This window comes from Microtus ochrogaster, chromosome 22, assembly GCF_000317375.1.
Source record: "Microtus ochrogaster isolate Prairie Vole_2 chromosome 22, MicOch1.0, whole genome shotgun sequence".
NCBI lineage: Eukaryota > Metazoa > Chordata > Mammalia > Rodentia > Cricetidae > Microtus > Microtus ochrogaster.
The window spans coordinates 31,020,659-31,041,979 of NC_022023.1; the positions used below are offsets into that span (position 1 = coordinate 31,020,659).

Sequence of the window (21,321 nt, forward strand, 5' to 3'; positions counted from 1 at the left end):
TGCTGTGCAGACCCTTTTTAGCTTGACAAGGTCCCATTTTCTAATTTTTGGTGTTGATGCCTGCACTGTCAGGGTCCTGTTCAGAAAGGTTATTCTTGTGCTAAGAAGTCTAGCTGAGTTTCCTACTGCGTCCGCTGTCAGACTCAGGGATCAGATCTTCTGTTGAGTTCTTGATCAGTTGGAGTTGGGTTTTGTGAAGTCTGAGAAATAAAGAAGTGTCCACTTTTCTTCTTCAGCATGGAACTTACTCAGTTTGACAGGTACCATATATTTGAGGAGGGTGTTTTTTTCCTCTCATGTGTATTTGTGGTTTCTTTATTTAAAAACATATATCTTTAGGACTGTGGGCTGGTGTGGCAGTCCTCAGTTCTATTACACTGTTGAGTGAGTCTGTTTTGGGTCAGTACCTTGCTGTTTCATTACTATCACTCCATAGTATAACTTGAAATATTGGGTGGTTTTTGTTTTAGTGTGTGTGTGTACCAAAATTAGATTTAATTTCATTCCTAAAGGCTTATCAGGTTTTCTTGTGAAAGTCTCTGGCTCAAGAAATCTGTTCCAACATGTTAAAATGTTGACACTATTTTCCCCCAAAGTTTGGGAACAGCCACACTACGCAGGTCATACTGCATAGATTGTAGGTGAAGCTTTCTGCCTGTTTTATCTGCATTTTCACACATCTGCTGTAGAGTTGGTGAGGCTACTACCTTGAACTTCCCTACCGTGTTTAGGGTCTCTTCCTGTTTTCCTATCTGTCTTGAAAATTCATGTTTTTCAGAAAAGTGTTTTAGTTTGGATTTTCTAATCAATTATTATCATGAAGACCATATTGCTTTTTGTATTCTTGGTTATTTTTTTTGAGGTGCCAAAATGTGTTCCTACAAGTCCCAGAAACCCTCAATATGGTTTAGGACTGATGCCTTGGCACAAAGCAAGCTTGACGGCATGGCTACGGCATGTACACTTGCACAGCCAGTCTGAGAGGTGTGTTGACAAGAAAGGACACGATTCTCACTCACCACACCCTATAATCAAATTCAGAACTCCCAGCAGAAGGCCAACAATGGAGAAAAAACATTTTTCCCTCAAAGGAACACAATGAGTTGGCAGCTACTTAGACATGGAGTCTGCTAGATAAAACTTTAAACCATCCATCTTAGCGTGCCTGATAAGCAGAAAGATGAGCACACAACTGAGGAAATGACAGCTGTCACTGAATGACATGCACACAATTGATTAGGAAATAGAAATTATAAAAAGAGAGCAAACAGAAATTCTAAGCCCCACCGGTTAAAGTGATTGGTTGACTAACAGGGTTCCACCATAGATTTGAACACAGAGAAGAAAGACTACGTAGACTTGGAAAGAGGACTATTAAAGCTGTTGAATCTGAGGGACAGGAAATAGGAAGAAAGAAGAAAAGCTAACAGAGCCCAATAAACTTCTGAGAAAGCAATAGTAAATCAAAATTTATAGGAATCCTAGGCAATGAGAGTGAGAGCGAAAGAGAGAGAGAGAAAGAGACTAACTTCTGAAGAAATAATGACTAAAAGCATCACCAGTCTGACGGATGATATAAATGTACAAATCCAAGAATCTCAGTGAACTCACATAAAGATAGGATCCTATAAAGATAGATCCAGAAAGATCTTTAATGAGACACATTGTAACCAAAAATTTCAAACCGTAAATACAGAAATAATCTCGACAGCATCAAGAGAAAGGGACTCATCCCAGAGACAGGATTCTTAAAATGATCATATGCTCATTTGTCACCATAAACATTGGCTGTCAAGAGCCAGTTGGATAATAACTATATATGCTAGGAAAGAAAAGCCGCCAACCTACAATGGGAGGTGTGAAACTGCTGTTAAAAATGAGAAGGAATGAAGATTCTCCCTGATAAATAAACCCTGAGACACTTTGTTTCTGTTTAATAGACCTGCTTTAAATGCAGTGTTCAAGTGAGTGTTCAAATCCTCAAGCTCAAAGAAAAAGACACTGGACGTTAGTGCTGAGGCTTAGGAAGCTGTGGTGATGGCCAGGGATGAGCACTGCAAACCAGTGTTCCTGACAAAACTAACTCCACCTTTGAACTTCTATTCTCTACAGCACTTTGCAGGCTGAGGTAGGCAAATCACAAGCCTTGGCTATGTTACAGCATGGTCTAGGCTAGCCTTGGCTACATAGCAAAGCTCTGTCTCACTGTCCGCCACCTCCCCCAAATACATACAGGTCGTTCTAGTCCATGTTATTAGCATACAGGATTCAGAGACACAGTCTGTAATGCCCGTGGTAGGAGCGGTGCTGAGCCAATTGAAGATTATGTATTAGAACAAAGTATGTTGTTATAAATTTGGATGTTAAATTTAATATGCACGGTAACCAAAAAGAATATATCTGTGAAAGAGGCACAAAGGAAAAGAGCAGGAAATCAAATTGTGCCAATGAATCCGCTAGACAACACATAAAGCAGATGGAAGAAACAAGACTCCGAACACAAAGACAGCAAGTAGCGCTGCTGTAGAAGTCTGCAGTTTCTCATTAGTAATTACTTCAAATATAAACGAGATGGACTGTTCAAAAGCTAGAGCCTGACAGAGCAGAGCGCTTAAAAATGAATCAGGATCTAATTATACACTGTCTACAAAAGGTAATCCACAAGCCCAGACCTAACCAGCCATCTGAATACAGATTGCCATCAAGATCTAAGTTGAAAGGGAAAAGCTAAAACTGTGTGTTCTGTACAAATGGCAGCCAAGGAAGACGTGAGGTGATGGTGTCAATCTGAGAGAAAACCAACTCTAAGTCAAAAACCGTAAGAAAAGACGCAACACTAGATATTGACTAAAGAGCCACCAAGAAGACAGAACAACCGTGGACATATTAAACCTCAGACTGGCAGAACATAGGAAGCAAAGCGCCACAACATGGAAAGCAGAGGTAGCAGCCAAATGGATTCTTGGTGCCGCGTTCTGAGGGTCGTTTATCTACTCAGACCATGCATGAAAAAAGGCGAATCTTCTCACGTCAGGAACCTTAAGAAACTGAGATGGGGAGGCGGCCCCCAAAAGTGACAGCTAAAAGTACAGATTATAGCGTGAGGCAGGTAAGGATGAGGTCGGGGGGAAGGTGCAGTGATGCTGCCCAGAAGAGGCTGGCACCTTTCCCGAGGGCGCGCTCCTCATGGCCTGGAGTCACATTGAAAGTTTTGTGTTTTCTTTGACCTGTACTGGGCTATTGCATATTTTCTTTGCTTTCCTGTGGGCCTAGAGATTTGAGATTTCTTACTGTGGGGCTTACGGAAATATTTGTGTCAGGGTAGAGGGTAGGGAGGTGAAAGGTTCTATGCTCACACGACGAACCTCCCTGTTGTGAGCTTTTCAGAAAATGATGGCACACTTGCAACATGTCAGACACGAAGTCAAGTGCAAGCTGCAGTGCCCATCAGGGGAGAACCGCTCGTGGATAGAAGCACGTTTCCACTAACGCGGATGTGTTATTCAGTGTGTTACAATTTCAATAAAATTGTCAATCCCCCTTTTGATCATGGGGCAGAACCAAAACTGTGCATTTTGTAAAGACAAAAGTATCGACAAACTTTTATCTAGATTGCCGAGGAAAATGACAAAAGGCTCAAATAACTTAAATCATATTTTTTTAAACGTGCGGCCAAATAAGAGAAGCATAAGTTTGTATGCTATAAAATTATAAAAATTGGATAAAATTAATATGCTTCTTAGAGACCACCAAACCTACCAAAAAGGAATCACGCAGATAATAGGAAATATAAATTTCTCAAAGTGAAAGTCCCACACTGGACGGCTTCAGGGATCCATTTTACCAAACACCAAAAAACTAAAATTAACGTCAGATAATTAAAGTATTTTTATAATACTGAAGAGGAGGGGGGCATTCCTTACTTGTTCTAAGAGGCCAGCAAGACAGCTGTATCAAAACAACACAAAGGGCTACAGGGAGAGTCGGCAGACAGCATCCCTATGGATATTTGCACAAAAACCAGCTAAGTATTAATCAACCAAGACTATCAACATAAGTCTTCATTAGTGGGAAAATATTGCAAAATTATTTCCCATGAAAAATCAGTGTAATCTACTGCACAGATAAAATGAAGGAACCAGCACACGATCATTTCAATTCACCCAGACCAAATGTGACAAAATTTAAGACATTTTCATGATGCAAACATGTGGTGCACAAGGAGTAAGATTGATTAGGTGACTTAATTGTGTATGAAATAAGATCATAACAGTGAAAGTCTGAAAATTTCTCCCTCAGATCAAGAATCTTATATTTGTCACTGCTGTCGAAGTAGGAAAGAACGGCATAAGCTGACTTTCTCACAGACAGTATGACCGTGTGTAAAATCCAAAGGACTGTATAAATGTTCCCATCTTTTACAGCTAAAAATAAATTCCCCAAGATTGTGGAAGGCAAAATGAGCAGGTAGAAGCCAGCAGCATTTCTGTGTAACCATGAGTCATCTTAAAGGGAAGATAAGAAAGAGATCCGGTCAATCGCCTAATAAGATAAAAACCTAGTTTTTTAATTGAGGTTTAAAAATTATGTTTAGTTGATTATGAATTGTGGGTTTGAGTGTGTGTGTGTGTGTGTTCGTGTGTGTGTGTGTGTGTGTGTGTGTGGTGGGAGTATACTGGCACATGAATTCAGGTACCTGGAAAGCAGAGCTATTAGATCCTCTGGACACGGAGTTCTAGGTGGTTGTGGGCTACCTGATGTAGGTGCTAGGAACTGAACTCTGGTCCTCTGTAAAAGCAGTATGCACTCTTTCTTAGCTGGTGAGCCATCTCTCCAACTTCAAAGCTATGTCCCAAGCTGCTCTCACCTCTTGCCTGATCCTTCTGCCTCTGCCTCCCCTTCATATCCTACAGGTGTGATCCACCACAACCTTCACACGTGACTTTGAGCGTGCTCACTCTAGGTGGCCCAGAATGACCTCAAACTTCCAGTCTTCCTACCTCAGGTTCCTGATGGCCAGGGTTATAGACATCTTGTCACAACACAGTGACATTTCAGTCATAGAGAGAAAGACTTAGACACTAAACACCATGAAATGTTGTTAAAAGATTTTAAAGAAGATGTGACTGAGAAGGACAGGTTGTGTCTGGGATAGAAATGTGTACTGTTAAAATGATAATACTGCCCCAGCCTCCTCTACATTTAGCATAAGTCCTTTCAAAATACAATAGCATTGTATTTAGAGGAATGTCATTTTTTTTTTAATTTATGCCCTGGCAATGCTGGAGCATACATGAGCAGCCCGTATATGTTGGATCTGTTGAATTTGTCCATGTTGGCTTTCATGGTCTAAGTTGATGAGGACAACTGATTTATAGGAATGGAAGCTCCTAATTCCCTACGGAATCTCAAGTGATTGCAAAGGTCTGAATGACCTTTAAAAAGAACATGGATGGAGGCCTCACAATCTGTAATTTTAGAATTTCTTAAAAATCTATGTTAGTCAAAACAAACCGCTTGTCATAAGGGTAGACCCACTGTCCAGTAAAATAGAATGGATAGCCCAGAAATAAATCTTGACATATGTGAAACTATTTTAAATTTATTTTTTATTATGTTATCCGAGGGGGCATTTTTCCTACATGTTTCTCTATTCCTCATTTGTGCGCGCTGTTTTCAGAGGGCCGCGGTGGATGTTGGATGCTCTGGAATTGGAGTTACAGACAGCTGTGAGCCACGCTGTAGGTGCTGGGGATTGGACACTTGGTCCTCTGCAAGAACCAGTGAGTGCCCTTGAGTGCCAAGACGTTTCTCCAACTCCGTGAGATGAATTTTGATGAGGAGCCCGACATTTTCACGGGATAGAGGGAAGTCTCAACAGATGAAGATGGGAAATCCTGGAACTCAGGAAGCGAAGGACTCTAGAACCGCAGAAGCCAGCTCAATAGACCCACATCTTCAGAGTTAAAATTAGACAGCTCTTAGGAGGAGAGAGGAATGGCTGCGTGACATTGGAGACGGCACTGAAGTTTGGTTATGACACCAAGAGCACAAGAGGGAAAAATGAAACAGAGAAGCTGGACAGCTGAAATGTCAAGGAGCTTCTAAGCATCCAAGGACACAGGAGACACGAACAAGCAGTCCCCCGAGCACCATAGTCAGGGCGGCATAGTGGAGGGAGTGTGCTTTCGACTCACCTCCAGGCATCCTAATCGAGGTAGTAGGAGGGGGATGCAAGCTGCTTTTCAGATGCTCGGAAGCTCTTCTGCCCTTTCTCGAGAGAGCTGAGTCTTGGGGTATTTTCTTTAAGAATTTCTGGGTAGCCACTTTCCTGGCAGGGCACTGCGGGCACTCTGCTCTCTGTTTTGATCTTCATCACAATGCTGCTTTGATCCCTTCTGTAGCTCTGCCCTCAGAGGGTTTACAAATGGATAGGAGAGAAGCTGAGATAGCCCCCTGCTCCAGAAGTGACTCAGGGCCGAACGGCGCTGCCTCTGTCGCTTTAGTCAGTGCAGACGCAGACACCTCTGCTTTGGGAAGTGCTCAGTTACCATCTGCCGCATCACTGAGGAATAACAAGCAACTGGAGACCTGAATGCGGGTGGTAGGGGTGCAGTGCTCATTTTTCTGGGGGATCAACAGGTGTGTCTGCTGGCCTGGCTGGCCCTTCCACAGTCTGGGTGTGAGTGCTATCCCGCTGAGGTGGTCTCTGAGAAGACAGTGCCTCTCAATCCTGTCTGTCCCCTTGTCAATTCTCCTGGACCAGTAGACTCCCCTGGCAGAGCTCTCTTGTGTTAGAGGAAGAGAGAAAAGAGACCAGTTCCTCTGGTGACTACCAAGCTATTCCATCTACTTCTCTCCAGACAAAGCAGTTCTAGGGTTGATCCATTGTTGAGAGATAGACAAAGAATGCCTGCCTAATGAGGTTCCTCTAGGGGATGAGGCCAGGGCTGCAATAGATTCCATTTGCCTTGGTGATTTTCCCAGCAACATCCTCAAGGAGTCTCCATAGCAAGAAGCTGTAGACATTCCTGCAAATGTATGTCCCTAGATACTCCATAAAACAACACAAACGGTTGCCTAAGGGAATCACCGGCTTATGCCCTGTGACCTCTCCATTTCTCTGTAAGTACTTGTGTAAGAAGAATGGATAGGTGCTCAGTCTAAGCCCCTGAGCTCCTAGGCCACAGACAGTGGCAACTGCCTCCATTAGCCAAAGCACTCGGCTTTCAGATGAGTGAGCAATGACGCAGGCAGCTGGAAGGGATTGGGAGCAGTGGCTACCTGAACATCAACAGCTAGCCTGTGGCGCTGCCTCTGCCACAGAGAGAGATGCTCAGTAGAGTTCAGGACCTCTTGTGCTGATTCACAGCTTATTCTGTCACTGTGACAAGGTCAAACTCTGAGCCAAAGGCATGTTTCACTGTTGTCTTGAGTTGAGGGGAGGCTGTCAAGCTTATGGAAGGCAGTAGATTGGATTCCGAATGGTTTCACTATACGCCATAAAGATTCACAGTGGCTGCCTGGTCTCTGAAGCAGGGCCTCCCATGAGACTCTTCAACAGTGAACCACTCTTGAAAACTGAGCTCCCGGCAACTAAAAGGGTGCAGGGATCTTCCCGAGAGTATCTGACAGTGGGTACCCATCCCCTGCTGACTCCTATCCATCACCTTGCACCAAGAAGAGCCAGGACGTCTTTCTTTGCCAACAATTCCAACCTGATTTGGTCCCTTAATCTCCAATTCTTTTGTTCTCTGAGTTTTTTCGGGTCACTTGCTGTGGGAAGTGCTGTTCTGACACCAAAAGATAGCTGTGGGCAGGACAGGCTAAGGTCTGACTTAATAGACTCAAACCAAAGTAGACAAGGAGCCAGGTAGCCAGTAGTCAAACCTGCCCTTTTGCAAATGGAGCTTAATGCAATGACTGCATTAATGTAGGGCAAGGTAGGGATATACAACGGGATCAGAGTTCTGTAATTCTGGTTGTATTTGAGAGGGTTGGCAAGATCAGAAAGTAGTCAGCCAGAAACATCCCAATTAATGCTCACATCTGTCTTCTTCAGTATTTGGGGGGAATCTAAGAAATTAATACAAGGCAAAGAGGCATCAGAGATTCACTAGGGTGCGCAGTACAGACTGCCCGCATCCGAGATCGCTCTGCCTTCGAGGAACATGTTGAGCAACTTGCTCTTTGTAACCCCTGTTTGTGCATCTGCAAATGGGAATGATAATAACAAAGACGAATAATAACAGACTTAACTAAGCAGCTGGTGAAACGGTGAATGTTGAAGTACATGGCACAGACCTAAACACAGCTAGGGCGCACTGATGTCCTAGGACAAGAAGACAATCCAAAGAACACTGATAAGGACGAAAGGGGAAATAAAGGTAATGAAGGAAGGAAAGGGAGAAACGAAGGGAAGAAAAGAAGAAATAGGTTATAAATACTGTTTACTTTAATATTATGTATCATTATTTATACAGAGAGAGACAGAGAACAGGAGCAGCAGACTGCCAACTGCATGGGGATGGGTTTAGTATCTGTCTGTCCAGGACACCAGCCATTACCTTTATCACTATTTGTTCATGGTCCCCTGCTTTTCTGTCCGTGGGTGAAGGATGTCCAGAAGCCAGGGAGATTCCAGTCAGTTCTGTGTCTCAGGCAAAAAGCAAAAAAGAAAAACCTTTTAAAAATCAACTGCAGAGGGGCTGGAGAGATGGCTCAGTGGTTAAGAGCATTGCCTGCTCTTCCAAAGGTCCTGAGTTCAATTCCCAGCAACCACATGGTGGCTCACAACCACGTTAATGAGGTCTGGTGCCCTCTTCTGGCCTGCAGACATACACACAAACTGAATATTGTATACATAATAAGTAAATAAATATTTTTTTAAAAAAATCAACTGCAGAGACCGTCACTGTCTTGATGTATTCCTGATGCTATGACAAACACAGGAAGAAAAGCAGGTTCCTGGGAGGGGTTTCTCTTAGCTCAGACTTCCAGTTGCCATTCCAGCAGGGAGGGGACATCACAGTGTCTAGTGTCTCATGGCATCTGCAGTCTGAAGAATGTGCATGCCAGGGCTTCTCTCTCTCTCTCTCTATCTCTGTCTCTGTCTCTCTCTGTGTCTCTCTCTGTCTCTGTCTCTCTCTGTCTCTCTCTCTCTCTCTCTCTCACACACACACACACACACACACACACACACACACACTTGGTTCAATCCGAGGTGCAAGCTAGGAAATAGTTCAGCCCACTTTCAGCATGGGGCTTCACACCTCAAGCAACCCAGTTAAGAGCATCCCTGGCAGACATGTTCAGAGGCCCATCTCTCGACTGATCCTAACTTTGACAGTTGACAGTTCACACCAACCCTCACGCTCACCCAGTGATACTCAAGTTGAATTATTGAAGCAATTAAAAAAATAAACTATTAAAATTTAAATTTAAATAAAAACATTCTTCCTCAGGAAAAAAAGCGTAGTTCTCAGACTGCGGTCAACTGGGGAAGGGGAGTTCAAAGTTAGTCATTCTCCTCTCAGGACAAGAAAAAGAAAGAGAAGAGGGGAGAGAAAAGAAATAGAGAGGGAAGAAGAAAGAGAAAGAGAGGGAAAGAAGAAAAGAAAGACAGAAGCTACCTAACAGGGTGGGAAGGCTGGGGTTGATAGCGCCACGAGGGTTTGTCAAACTGGGCGAGCTCCATTCAAGAGGCTTAAGCTCTCAGCCCTGTGGCCTGAGCCACCCTGCACTTCTCCCTTCCGCTAGGGATCAATGGTGCCAGTCTCCCTCGGTCACTCTGGTACCTTGCTGAGGCTGGGAGCTGAGCTAGAGGCTCTGCCGTGTTGCACAGTCTCGTCTTCTCTCTTCCTGCCCTGGCACAGTCCTTTGCTCCTACTCTTCTTCCCCCTGCAGCCCAACACAGCCTGTGCTTTCTCTGATCCCTCACTTGGAGGCTTTCCTGTTACAGCATGCAGGCTCTTGGGTCTTATTCTCTGTGTTCATGGGGCTTCCTCAGTATTTCTTCCAAATGAAGCAAAACTGTGAACTTATTTACATCATGTCTCAAGTGGACAGATAAAACGGATCATTATTACACCCAAATGGGAAGGTCTGAATAGATTCTAGATGGCAGAGATGGCTGTTGGAGAGAAGGGCCTACCGTCCAGTTCCCGTAATTGTCACTTGGACTCTCTATGGTGTCACCATGAGTGGGAGGCTGCTATGCCCAATGCCCCCAGCCTTGTAGGCATGTGTGCATGTGTGTGTATGCATGTGCATTGCCCTCAGGTTGTATGTGGGAGATGAATAAGAGAACATGTAGTAAAATGTAAGCCTCTCATTATAGGCTCTGTTCTAGGGAATGGGATGGAACTTTGGGCTCGATAAATACCTGATTCAGAAAAGCGTACTTAGTTTTGAATTATAGATGTAGTTCTTCTCACTTTCATTCTGTCATGCATGCATGTTTCTGAATATTGTCCCCCACACCGTTAATATGCACACATTTTATTTGTCGATTTAACCCAGTTAAAGGAAGTGAAGCTAAGCATAGCATCACTTTCTTGATAAAGCTTGCTAAGGATGATAAAGCATCTTCATGTAGTGTACTCCGTGAGTGCCCTATTCATTCAGAATTCTCAGTGTGCCTTGAGGGGGGCTTTGGCCAGTGGATCTTGGAAGGGGGGGCTTCTGCGGATGTGACTTGTGTCTGTCTAGAAGCAGTTTCCCTCCTGTTCCTCAACAAGCCTCTCACGCCAGCCCTCACTATGTGTTACAGGATCACCACAACAGCAGCATGCATGATGGACCTCAGGAGATACCCCCTGGATGAGCAGAACTGCACCCTGGAAATCGAAAGCTGTGCGTATCAGACTTTGCCTTCCTTTTTCTTGCCTTTTGCGTTTGGTCATTTTTGCTGTTGTAAGTTAGCATCTCTGCTAAAGCATCCCAGGTGTTCAGCTCATCACTATCTTAAGATTAGGCTTGGGGAGGGGGCACCTCAATGGTAGAATGCTTCCGTACCACACACAGGGCCCTGGGTATCATTCCCAACACACACGAATAAACAATGTATTAGAGAATTAACTCTTGCCATTTTACTGTCAACACAAAGAGAGAAAGAGACAAGCAGAAGAATTGAAAGACAGGGGTGTGCACATGCGTGTGTGTATGTGTGTGTGTGTGTGTGTGTGTGTGTGTGAGAGAGAGAGAGAGAGAGAGAGAGAGAGAGAGAGAGAGAGAGAGAGAGAGAGAGACTCAGTATAAAATTGTCCGTCAATCTAATCTGATTAAGTAGTCTGTTTTCTGTGCTGAAATGGGAGAAAACAAATGTTCCCCATCTCAATTCGTTCAGCGGGAAGAGAGCAAACACCGAGATGTAATTTTCCTACAATCTGCTTCATCACGCTTGAGTGGTTGGGCTGCTGGGACCCTGGGCAGAATCATTTCCCGCCAGAATCACAGTCTTACAAGCTGGCCATTTCTGCACCTTGGCAATTTTCTTCAATTTGAGGGGTGTGCGGAGGCCTTATTGATAATTCGGTGCTGTGTGCCTCTGTGGGCGAGTGGAAGCTGGATTACTGACATTTAATGAGGTGTGCCTCATGCCACCTGAAGGGTACCACCTATGGATCCTGACCTGTCACACACTGACTTATTACTAGTCCCAACAAGCGTTTGTGTTGAGTCTTTCACTGATTGGTTTATTAGGAGTCTCAACAGGTGTTCTGCAGAGGTTTGGTTGCTTCAGTGAAGTTGCCCTGGTGGTGTCATAGAAGAGTATTTGTGGTGGGGGAGGGTATGTGATGCTTCAACATGTTGAGGGAGGGCACAGTGGGAAGCTGAAGTTGGCCATCTTGTTCCCTTTACTGCTAGAGGGCACCAGGGTCCATGCTTCCTGACAGCTGTGGATTTGAGGATTAGGAATATAAAATCACATCCAGTAATGCAGAATGGAAGCCCCAAGAACATTGGCCATGGAGCTTAGGAGCCTCAGAGGAGAGATGGTAAATCCCTACAGCTCCTAGGATTATCCTAGTCAGGTAGCTTCTGTGCCGTGAGAGGCCAGAGTCTCAGCTGAGAAGGTGGGGATTTTAGAAAGTGACCATGAGCTTTTGTGTAGGATGTAAGAAGCAGCTTTGGCCCCTGCCGGGAGCCACCTTCTTGGAGTGACTTCTGCTACCATCTTAGGTGCAGCAGGTTCATACGTTCCAGAGTAGGGACAGAAGGGTTAAAAGTTAGGTTGGAGCAACAGAGATAGAAAAGAAACACAGGAGGAACATATATAAAACTAATCTATCTGATGCTCTCATAGTCCAGTAGCTCAGCATTGACGGCTCCTGCAGTGGTCCTCACAACGGAGAACACTCTGTTGTCCCTCTGTGTAGACCACAGTGTGACACCTATTGCTAAGTACCTTCCTCTTGGCTTCAAGACCTAACAATCCCTTCCCTAATAAAACACCTGATTACACCACTCCTCTCCCTAGAGCGCTCAGCTCTTTTCTATGCAATGGGCAAAAGAAGCCAAACTTCTCACAAGGACCCCAGGAACTCACATATATGTTCCATGTTCCAACTTTTGTTACATTGCAGCATCTTCCGTCAGATCTGTGTTTTATTGGTCTAATTGAAAAGCTGAAGTGAATGTGATGGTCTGTAATTCCAGCTCGAAGCAGATGGCATGGGACATTCTAACACTGGGTCATGAGACCTGACTCCATGGGAATGCAGGGAGGATGGAAATAAGGGAAGGGGGAAAAGCGATAACAGAGCATAGAAAGGGGAGGATGGAGGGAATAAGAAGGGAAGGAGCAGGGAGGAGCAAGATGAAGAAAGAGAGGGGAAAATAAAAGAAACAACAAAAATAAAGAATACACAGAGAGAGACGGAAATAAATAAATGCATAATTGGCTGTGATCTCCTGGGAGACTCCCGGGAGATTAGGTTCAGACTATGCTTTGTTTCCCATTGACTCGCTCATCTTGGGGAATGCTGCCTGCATTTCACGTGAATGTGAGCAGCGTCCCCAGAGTCGGGTGAGAGATACAGTCCTCATTGTCATCACGAGGGTACCTGTGCCAGCGTAACTCGACCAGGAGTCTCCCAGCAAACCGAATTTCTGAAGTGGGCAGGCACCGTGAGAGAGCTTTTGTCACCAGGCCATGATTGGGAGAGCGGGCCCTTAGTCTCTGTAACCACCCCTGAATCTTGGTACCTGCCTTCCCCCACCATCTTGTTCTTCACTGTAAAGATGTGCTTAAATCCTCAACTGGATTTTGTCCGGGTGTCTATGATTTCATGCTTTGCACTGAGAACTCTGGTCCCAAGCTCTCATCTCCCAGAACCCCATCCTGGTACAAAGTAGACTGCCGAGGTAGCACACAAATACCCTGAAGCTAATTTATTCACGTTTCTCACGGAGGTGCACGTTAAAAATATTTTAAATCTAACAGAGTCATTATTTCCTTTTAGCAAAGATAATTTCTTCGGCTATTCGTTGTTGTCACGTGACAGTGTCTCCTATCCACCGTGTCCCTGCTTCTCTCTTTTGGTAGATGGCTACACGACGGATGACATTGAGTTTTATTGGCGCGGCGGGGACAAGGCTGTCACCGGCGTGGAAAGGATCGAGCTCCCCCAGTTCTCTATCGTGGAGCACCGTCTGGTCTCCAGGAATGTTGTCTTCGCCACAGGTGACTCCTGTGTCCCCTCTTGGTCCCTTTAGGGTGCTGGCTGCACCGACAGTGTGGTCTGCTCGCTGGCCTGCATGTATTGTCAGGAATTAACCCTCCGACGAACTGCTTTAGCTTGAATATAAAAAGTACTGGTATGTGTGGAAAGAAGAAAGGACCACCTGAGAGCAGGGCGCTCCCCAGGGTATGCCGCAGAACATATGACGGTGGGTGAGTAAGTACCTGGTCCCTGTGTGACGTCGGAAGTTAGAGAAGAGGCTGTTGATGTCCTTGGAGAAAAGAACGGGGGTGATAGGAGATGTTCTCCCAGGAGCTGGTCACCTTCTCCTCATCCTGGGCGCAGTTCAGTTTCGGTGATCCAGGACAACAGAGGTCCCTGCTGCCAACTCCACCCTTTCTATGCGGTCTTCTCCAAATGCCTGTTGGTTAAGTTTACTATGGCCTGACATGATTCACTGACATTTTCCTCCAGCTATCCACAGCCAGAGAAGGTGACTTCTCTCTTCTTCTGTCTTGGCTTGCTGAGGTTTAATGAGGTTATTGTCAGGTGTGTTTTATGGCTTTGGTGGCATCTCCGTTGCATCTTGGTTGCTTGCTCTGCACAATAGAGATGATAAATGACGGTATTTTGTAAACTATAAAAAATAGACATGTCCACAAACAAGGTTGAAAACACTAAGAGAAAGAGAACTGTTCTCATATTTGAACAAAAATCAACAGCTATGAATCCATCTCAGGCTGTGATGGCCTTAAAGAAGCGGGCCACTTGCTGTCTGCCTGGTGCCCGTGGGTGATTGCTCCCGAACCACAGGCATCTGCTTCTCCTCTGCTAACTGGGTGTAGTTCATCTCACCTTCCTGCTGCTTTTCTCTGGGATGCCCTCTGCCCTGTTCTACTGCCGCAGCTACCCTGGCTTGGTTAGGTAGTTGCTGCACAACTCCTATGTTCCCTTCCATCCCTACTGATGGTTTATTTTTCCCTTGACAAGAATGTGTGTCCCCAGTGGGACCACTTCTACTCACAGCATTCCCAGCCCTTCCCTCCTGGGCTTGCTCCCTGCCCGAGACGGGAGCATTTGTCATTGAGCACCTGTACAATGGCTCAACATTTTGACCTGTATCTTCTCTCTCCAGCCTGGTTTCCATGAGTCAATGTGTTAGCAGAGAGAAGCTTGAATTCTTAAGAAATCAGGTCCGTCTGCATACGGTGTTGCTTATCCATAGCCGGCAGATATGTAAGACACACTTATGTGCTCGCTTTGGGTGGAGAGTGAGCAAGATCAGGATCTCTGGTAGCGTTAAGGGATTGTGTGCAGTGCACAATCAAGAAAATTGCTATGATGCATTGAAGAAAATTGGTAATTTGTTATGTATAAAATTGAAACTTACCTATCCTGTGCTTCAAGCTGTATGTGCAAAAAGTCTGCTCAAAGTACACTGGTATGCCAATAGTATTCCCACAGCAAAGAGATCCTGCCCATGCCTGCCTTTGTCTACAAAGTTCCCTTTGTGACTGGACCATGCATATATAAGAACCTCTTGCAATTTTCTCTCAGAAGCCCAGGGAAAGGTATGCACTGAGCAGCCCTTAGCCTGGCTCTGGACTGGCACTGATCTTTTGAGCACCTGTGTGTAGTGATGAGCGGCGTGGCTGCATCCCGCCACCCAGCTAGCTTTACCCCAAATAATTACATGGAAAACTGCTTGGCCCATTAGTTTCAGCCTCTTAACCTATTTCTAATAATCTGTGTAGCCCCATGAGGAGTGGCTTATCAGGAAGATCTTAACATGCGTCTGTGTCAGGTGGAAGAATCATGGCGACTGCCTGACTCGGCTTCTTTTTCCCAGCATTCTGTCTGTCTACTCTGCCTACCTAATTTTCTGTCCTATTAAAGGGCCAAGGCAGTCTCCTTATTTAACCAATGAAATCAACACAAAACAGAAGACTCTCCCCCATCACCTGTGTTTTTATTTGTTGAGAAAAGGAAGCATGCATGCCACAGTCTTCAAGCTGTGCATTGACTAGTGAGGACATCACAATGTTGACGCTGTCTTCCTTACGGCCTGACTTGAGTTCTGCATTCATTCGGTCCTACGTTGGGCTTGATATCAGCTCTAAAGCCTCTCACTCCTAAAGAACTTTTACTTTTGAATGATACTGATTGAACCATACATGGAGAAATTGCATAACCCTCATCGTCTTAAAGATATTTTAAAAGCTAAATATGATCCCAATGTTTCCCTGTCCACTGGTGTCATGAATTAATGCAATTCCAATCAGTAATCTGGTTCAAAAGGACTTTATCACCTAGAAACAAACTGTCTCACAAGGTGTAGGAGGAGGGCCTGCTTGTTTGTTGGCCACCCAGAACTGAAATAATCCCACAGAAATTGTATTAATTAAACCACTGCTTGACCCATTAGCTCTAACTTCTTATTGGCTAACACTTACATATTAATTTAACCCTTTTCTATTAATCTGTGTATCACCACGAGGTCATGGCCTACCAGCAAAGTTCCAGCATGTCTATCCCTGGTGGTGGATCCATGGTGTCTCCCTCTCTGCCTTCCTTTTTCCAGCATTCAGTTCTGTCTTTGCCGCCTACCTAAGTTCTGCCCTATCAACAGGCCAAGGCAATTTCTTTATTCATTGAACACGAAAAGCAACACACAGACAGAAGGACCTCCCACATCAACAAGGGTTAGGAAAAGGCAAGGTCTCTGTCCACTTGAGAAGCAGCTTCAGTCACGCACAGTTGTTGACCTGAGAGAATACGCTGGTTGGCAGGACACGTTAACACGAATCATTTCTGCAGAAGAGATAATTAAATAAATATTTTGCATTAAAGAGATAACACAAAACTCAGAGACATTCTATGCTCAAGAATTGAAATGTCACATGTCAAAGAAAATATCATCCACACAAAGCCTCGCTGTGCCTGAATGGCATGAGGACTGTACTGCTTCTAAGGCGAGCTGTGCTCTAGAGTCGCTGGAGAGTTCTGGAAGAGCAGCTGGTTTCATTAGTGACAAAACAACAAACAAACAAACAAACAAACAAACAAACAGGCTTCAGTTCCACGTATGACCCCCGCGTTCTGAAGGGTGTTTAGAAAGGCATTTAGACAGGGGATTCAGGCTTCCCAGGGCAAACTCCCACCGCAGTGGCCTTTGTGTGTCAGTCTTAAGTCAGTGATGTCCCTGGAGCCCATACTTTAGAAATGTATTAGCTTATGCTAAAGTAGAAGAAAATTGGAAGCTGTCAATGTTGATTGGTATGGGGTCCATGTTCAGTCCCTCGCACTGCAAAGCAGACAAACAAATACATTAGAGAGCTGAAGGGGTGATGGTATAGGCAAATGGACATAGGGATACTCAAAGCACAGCTATGGTGATGCTCAAGACTATTCATACATGCCAGTCACAATGTACCTTGGGCACTTTTCCATCAGCAGTTTCTACACTCTCAACTTGGTTAGTTCACAAATTTTTATGTTGTGGAATTCTTCCACCAACAGGTAGTTTGCTTTACAAAAGGTGCTGTACCGGGTATGAAGTTGAGAGAACCAATAGCTACAGGGCCATTGTGCACCATGCCTATCTGAGTCCTTTGCAACCAGTCTTGTACCAAAGACCATGCATTCTAGATGAGCTGGGCTACTAGGCAGGCTTTTAGGAACTGGTCCTGGGGTTGGAGGCCCCTGCATCCTAACCTGGGAACCTGGAATGTCTTAATCCAATACTCAGAAGACACCTAAGACAAGAAAAAAGTGGACATCCTACCACTGAGCCCTCTTCTGCTCAGCTGCTGTGTTAGCCAGAGGCCGCCATATCCCTTAAGCCGTTGACCAACTCTGAAACTCCCCTCCCCCTTCAGTCCCTGACTCACAGTGAGCTCTTCAGCTTAGCACTCAGAGCTTTTCTCTTACTGAATTTAATCCTCTTGCCTCCTACCATTCGTTCTTTGCTGCCCTTCAAACTTCTGCTCAGATTCTAGCCTCCCTTTGATACAGTTTCCCTTTCTGTCCTGAACCATGCCAACTCTACAGGGAGCGATTCTCCTGCCAATGCCGCTGTTCCTCTTCCTTGAGCGTCTCCTCCGGTTTCTTCCTTCTTTTTCCTTTAGAAACCTTTGAGTCGCATCTGGTATCATTTCTTGTCATCTGTCCAGTGTTAATCCCACACTCCATCCGATGCTCTAGAAAAGTCTACTGAGTAAACATGTTTGCTCTTAACCATGTGCTCAGCATTTCAACAATTTAATCAAGCGCCCAACATGGGTCCTCCCAGGAATAAGAAAAGAGAAGGGGAATTTTGTGCATTAAGGACTTGGTTAAGCAACTGGTTTCTTGAGGAAATTCTAGCCTGTTAGCTGTGCTCCTTCCTTGTTCTGAATTCTAATTCTGGTGAATGCACTTACGATCATATTCAGGTGATTCCTTGTGCTTAGAAGCAGTAATGTTAACTCAGATCTAGAACTCTTAATTGGTATTTTTTTTTCTAAGAAAGCACAAAAGCATGGGAAGGAGAGATAGACCCATAAGAACAGTGTAGGACAAGCTGAGATGGGAGTGGCTTATCTCACGTCTGTACCTGGGCTAGACTTCAGATCGTCTCCAGCAGCTACTCCACATGAGCACATCTGTGTGGCCAGCAGACCTCGGTCCACCTCTGTGAGACTCGTGAACGTTTTGATGAAATTCCAGGAAACAGGTATAAAACAAACATGTCTAGAGTTTTGTGACTCCTTCAGTCAAGATCTGTTCTGGGCCTCAAAACAAACCTCGGCAGTGCGGTAAGTTCTTCATCTCCTGAACTTCACTTTTGAACCCTCTCACTTAGCAAGTGAATCTGGTCACGTCCCTCAGAAAAAAATATTTTATAAGGTAAATATTATAACCGCTGGATAAACTCAGATAAGATCCTTGATCTCTGCAGGAGTAGCAATAAAAAAATTTTCATTATTGTACCTAGTTTCTGTTTAGTTAAATATAGTAAGTTTAAATGTTACTGAAATATTTTGGATATACCAAAAATATTTAATGAATAACTGACTTTTTAAAAATTTCAAGTTAAAAAGAAAAGTAACAATAATGTAGCAATGGTACAGCCCAGGGGTAGAGTAGTTGTTTGATTGCACAAGGTCCCTAGAATCCACTCCTGATGGTAGAGAGAAGGAAAGAGAACACAAGGTGGGGGGAGGGATGTCCGACCTTAGGTGGTAGATATCCCAATGGGCCCCAGGCTAAGACAACACGACGAGGAAAGATTTGATAGAGAAATTTCCATAAAGAGATACTTGTAACTTTAATATTCATAATGCTTCTGTTTGATCACATGCATCGAAATACGTTAGGAAGGCAGGAGTGAGTCTTCGCGACTCTGCATGAAGTGAGTGCTGAAGTAACCGCCCCCAGGTCCTTTTGTGGGTAGGAATCCTCTATCCTTTAAGGCAGCCACTGTCCTATGACACCAAAGCTGCTGTTGCCTGGCTCGCAGCATTGCTTAAGGGAGTCATAGAGTCTGGACTGCAGAGCAGCTGTTCGCCTCAGCCTCACACTGGAGTCCTGATTCATCTCCACACCAGCATTCACTCTCCTTACTATACTGTCTGTAAATAAGTCATAATCTATGGAAATCCTCCCCTTCTTCTGCACAGGTAGGAGTTACGTGGCTTGAATAGCTATAAATATACATGCAGATGAACGGTAAATATATCAGAAAGGAGAATTGGAAATACTCAAGCTTAACTTGAAATGTCAAACTGCTTTCCAAAATGTCCATGCCAAGGTTCACACACTAGTCAGCCTCAGGGTCCTTGCGTCATAGCCTATCAAAGAACACACTAGCCGGCCTGAAGTTCTCTGATTGATATCCTACCAAGGTACACACACACACACACACACACACACACACACACACACACACACACACACAATAATACAGACAGACCAGACAGCCTGAGGTTCCCTGATTGATATCTTACCAAGGTACACATGCACACACACACACACATACACAATCACATGGACAGACTAGACAGCCTGAAGTTCCCTGATTGATATCCTACCAAGGTACACACACACATACATGAATGCACACACACAGATACACATGCACACATTCACAAACACATACACACACACATGCAAATATGCACACATACACACATGCACACACTCACACTCAGACAGACCAGGCAGCCTGAAGTTCCCTAACTGATAGCCTTCCAAGGCACACACACACACACACACACGCACGCATGAAACACACATACACACACACACATACACGAATGCACACACACATACACATGCACACATGCACAAACACATACACACACACATGCAAATATGCACACATACACACATGCACACACTCACACTCACACAGATAGACCAGGCAGCCTGAAGTTCCCTAACTGATAGCCTTCCAAGGCACACACACACACACACGCACGCATGAAACACACATATACACACACACACGCAAGCACATATGCACATACACACACACACACTCACACGGACAAACCAAGCAGCCTGAGATTCCCTGACTGATATCTTACCAAGGTGTACACACACACGTGGACAGACCAGCCAGCCTGAAGTTCCCTGATTGATATCCTACCAAGATACACACATGTATGCACACATACATACATACACACACACACATACTCCTGCTTTACACAGACATCACCTACTGATTGTAAGCTATGCCTTGTGTCTTCCATTTGTGTAGCTTCTAATTAGTTTAAGTGCACTCTCTGGTACCTACTTGGTAAGCATCTTTGATGAGCTGCCTGTGCAAGATTTTGTGTGAATTGTCTTTTTAAAAATTTTATTTATTTGTTTATATAGTTTACATTCTGACCACAGTCTCCTCTCGCTTCTCTTCTCCCACTATCTCTTCCCACTTTTTCCCTGTCCCCCTCAACCCACCCAATCTGGTCACAGGGGATGACCAGTCCAGGCTATGAATCCACTGCAGTCCAGAGTCTTAGCTGGGCCATCCTTGTAGACACGTGGGAGTTTCCTTTGCACCAGGCTTCTACCCGACCCCAGCTGTGACCCAGCAAAGCCCCCTCTAAAGTCATTTCCGTCACCCTTCTCCCCCTCTGGCCACCCCACAGCTTGTTCCCTGAAGTTCTTAGTTCCACCAGCCCCCAGTCCACCAAGGAGATAATCTCAAATTCCCCTTCCCAGGGGATTTTGTTGGGATTTTGGTCCTCAAGTCTTGAACTGTTTATTTTACCTGTTTGATTGCTTTTTCTTGGCTTTCTTGGGTATCTTTGAAGGATTTATTAATTTCTTTTAACTTTTTGTTTGTCTTCTCTCCCATTTCTTTAAGGGAGTTTTTAACTTCCTACTTAATGGTCTCCATCATTTTCATAAGGTTACATTTAAAGTTGATTTCTTCTACTTCTTCTGAGTTAGGATGTTCAAGTCTTCCTGTTGCATGTTTGCTGGATTCTTTTATTTATTTATTAAAGATTTCTGCCTCCTCCCCGCCACCGCCTCCTATTTCCCTCCCCCTCCCCCAAACAACTCCCCCTCCCTCATCAGCCCGAAGAGCAGTCAGGGTTCCCTGCCCTGTGGGAAGTCCAAGGACCTCCCACCTCCTTCCAGGTCT

At 44.7% G+C, this 21,321-nt stretch overlaps 1 protein-coding gene across 2 annotated transcripts in view; it reads left to right on the top strand.

Annotated features, from left to right (window-relative positions):
- The window catches only part of Gabrb3 (gamma-aminobutyric acid type A receptor beta3 subunit), a 240,930-nt gene that overhangs the window by 190,926 nt on the left and 28,683 nt on the right, over positions 1-21,321 (top strand). For both annotated transcript variants that reach the window (XM_005357820.3, XM_005357819.3), the window contains exons 5-6: positions 10,772-10,854; positions 13,550-13,687. In XM_005357820.3, coding sequence (XP_005357877.1) covers positions 10,772-10,854; positions 13,550-13,687 — 221 coding nt within the window. The remainder of the gene's footprint in view (positions 1-10,771; positions 10,855-13,549; positions 13,688-21,321) is intronic.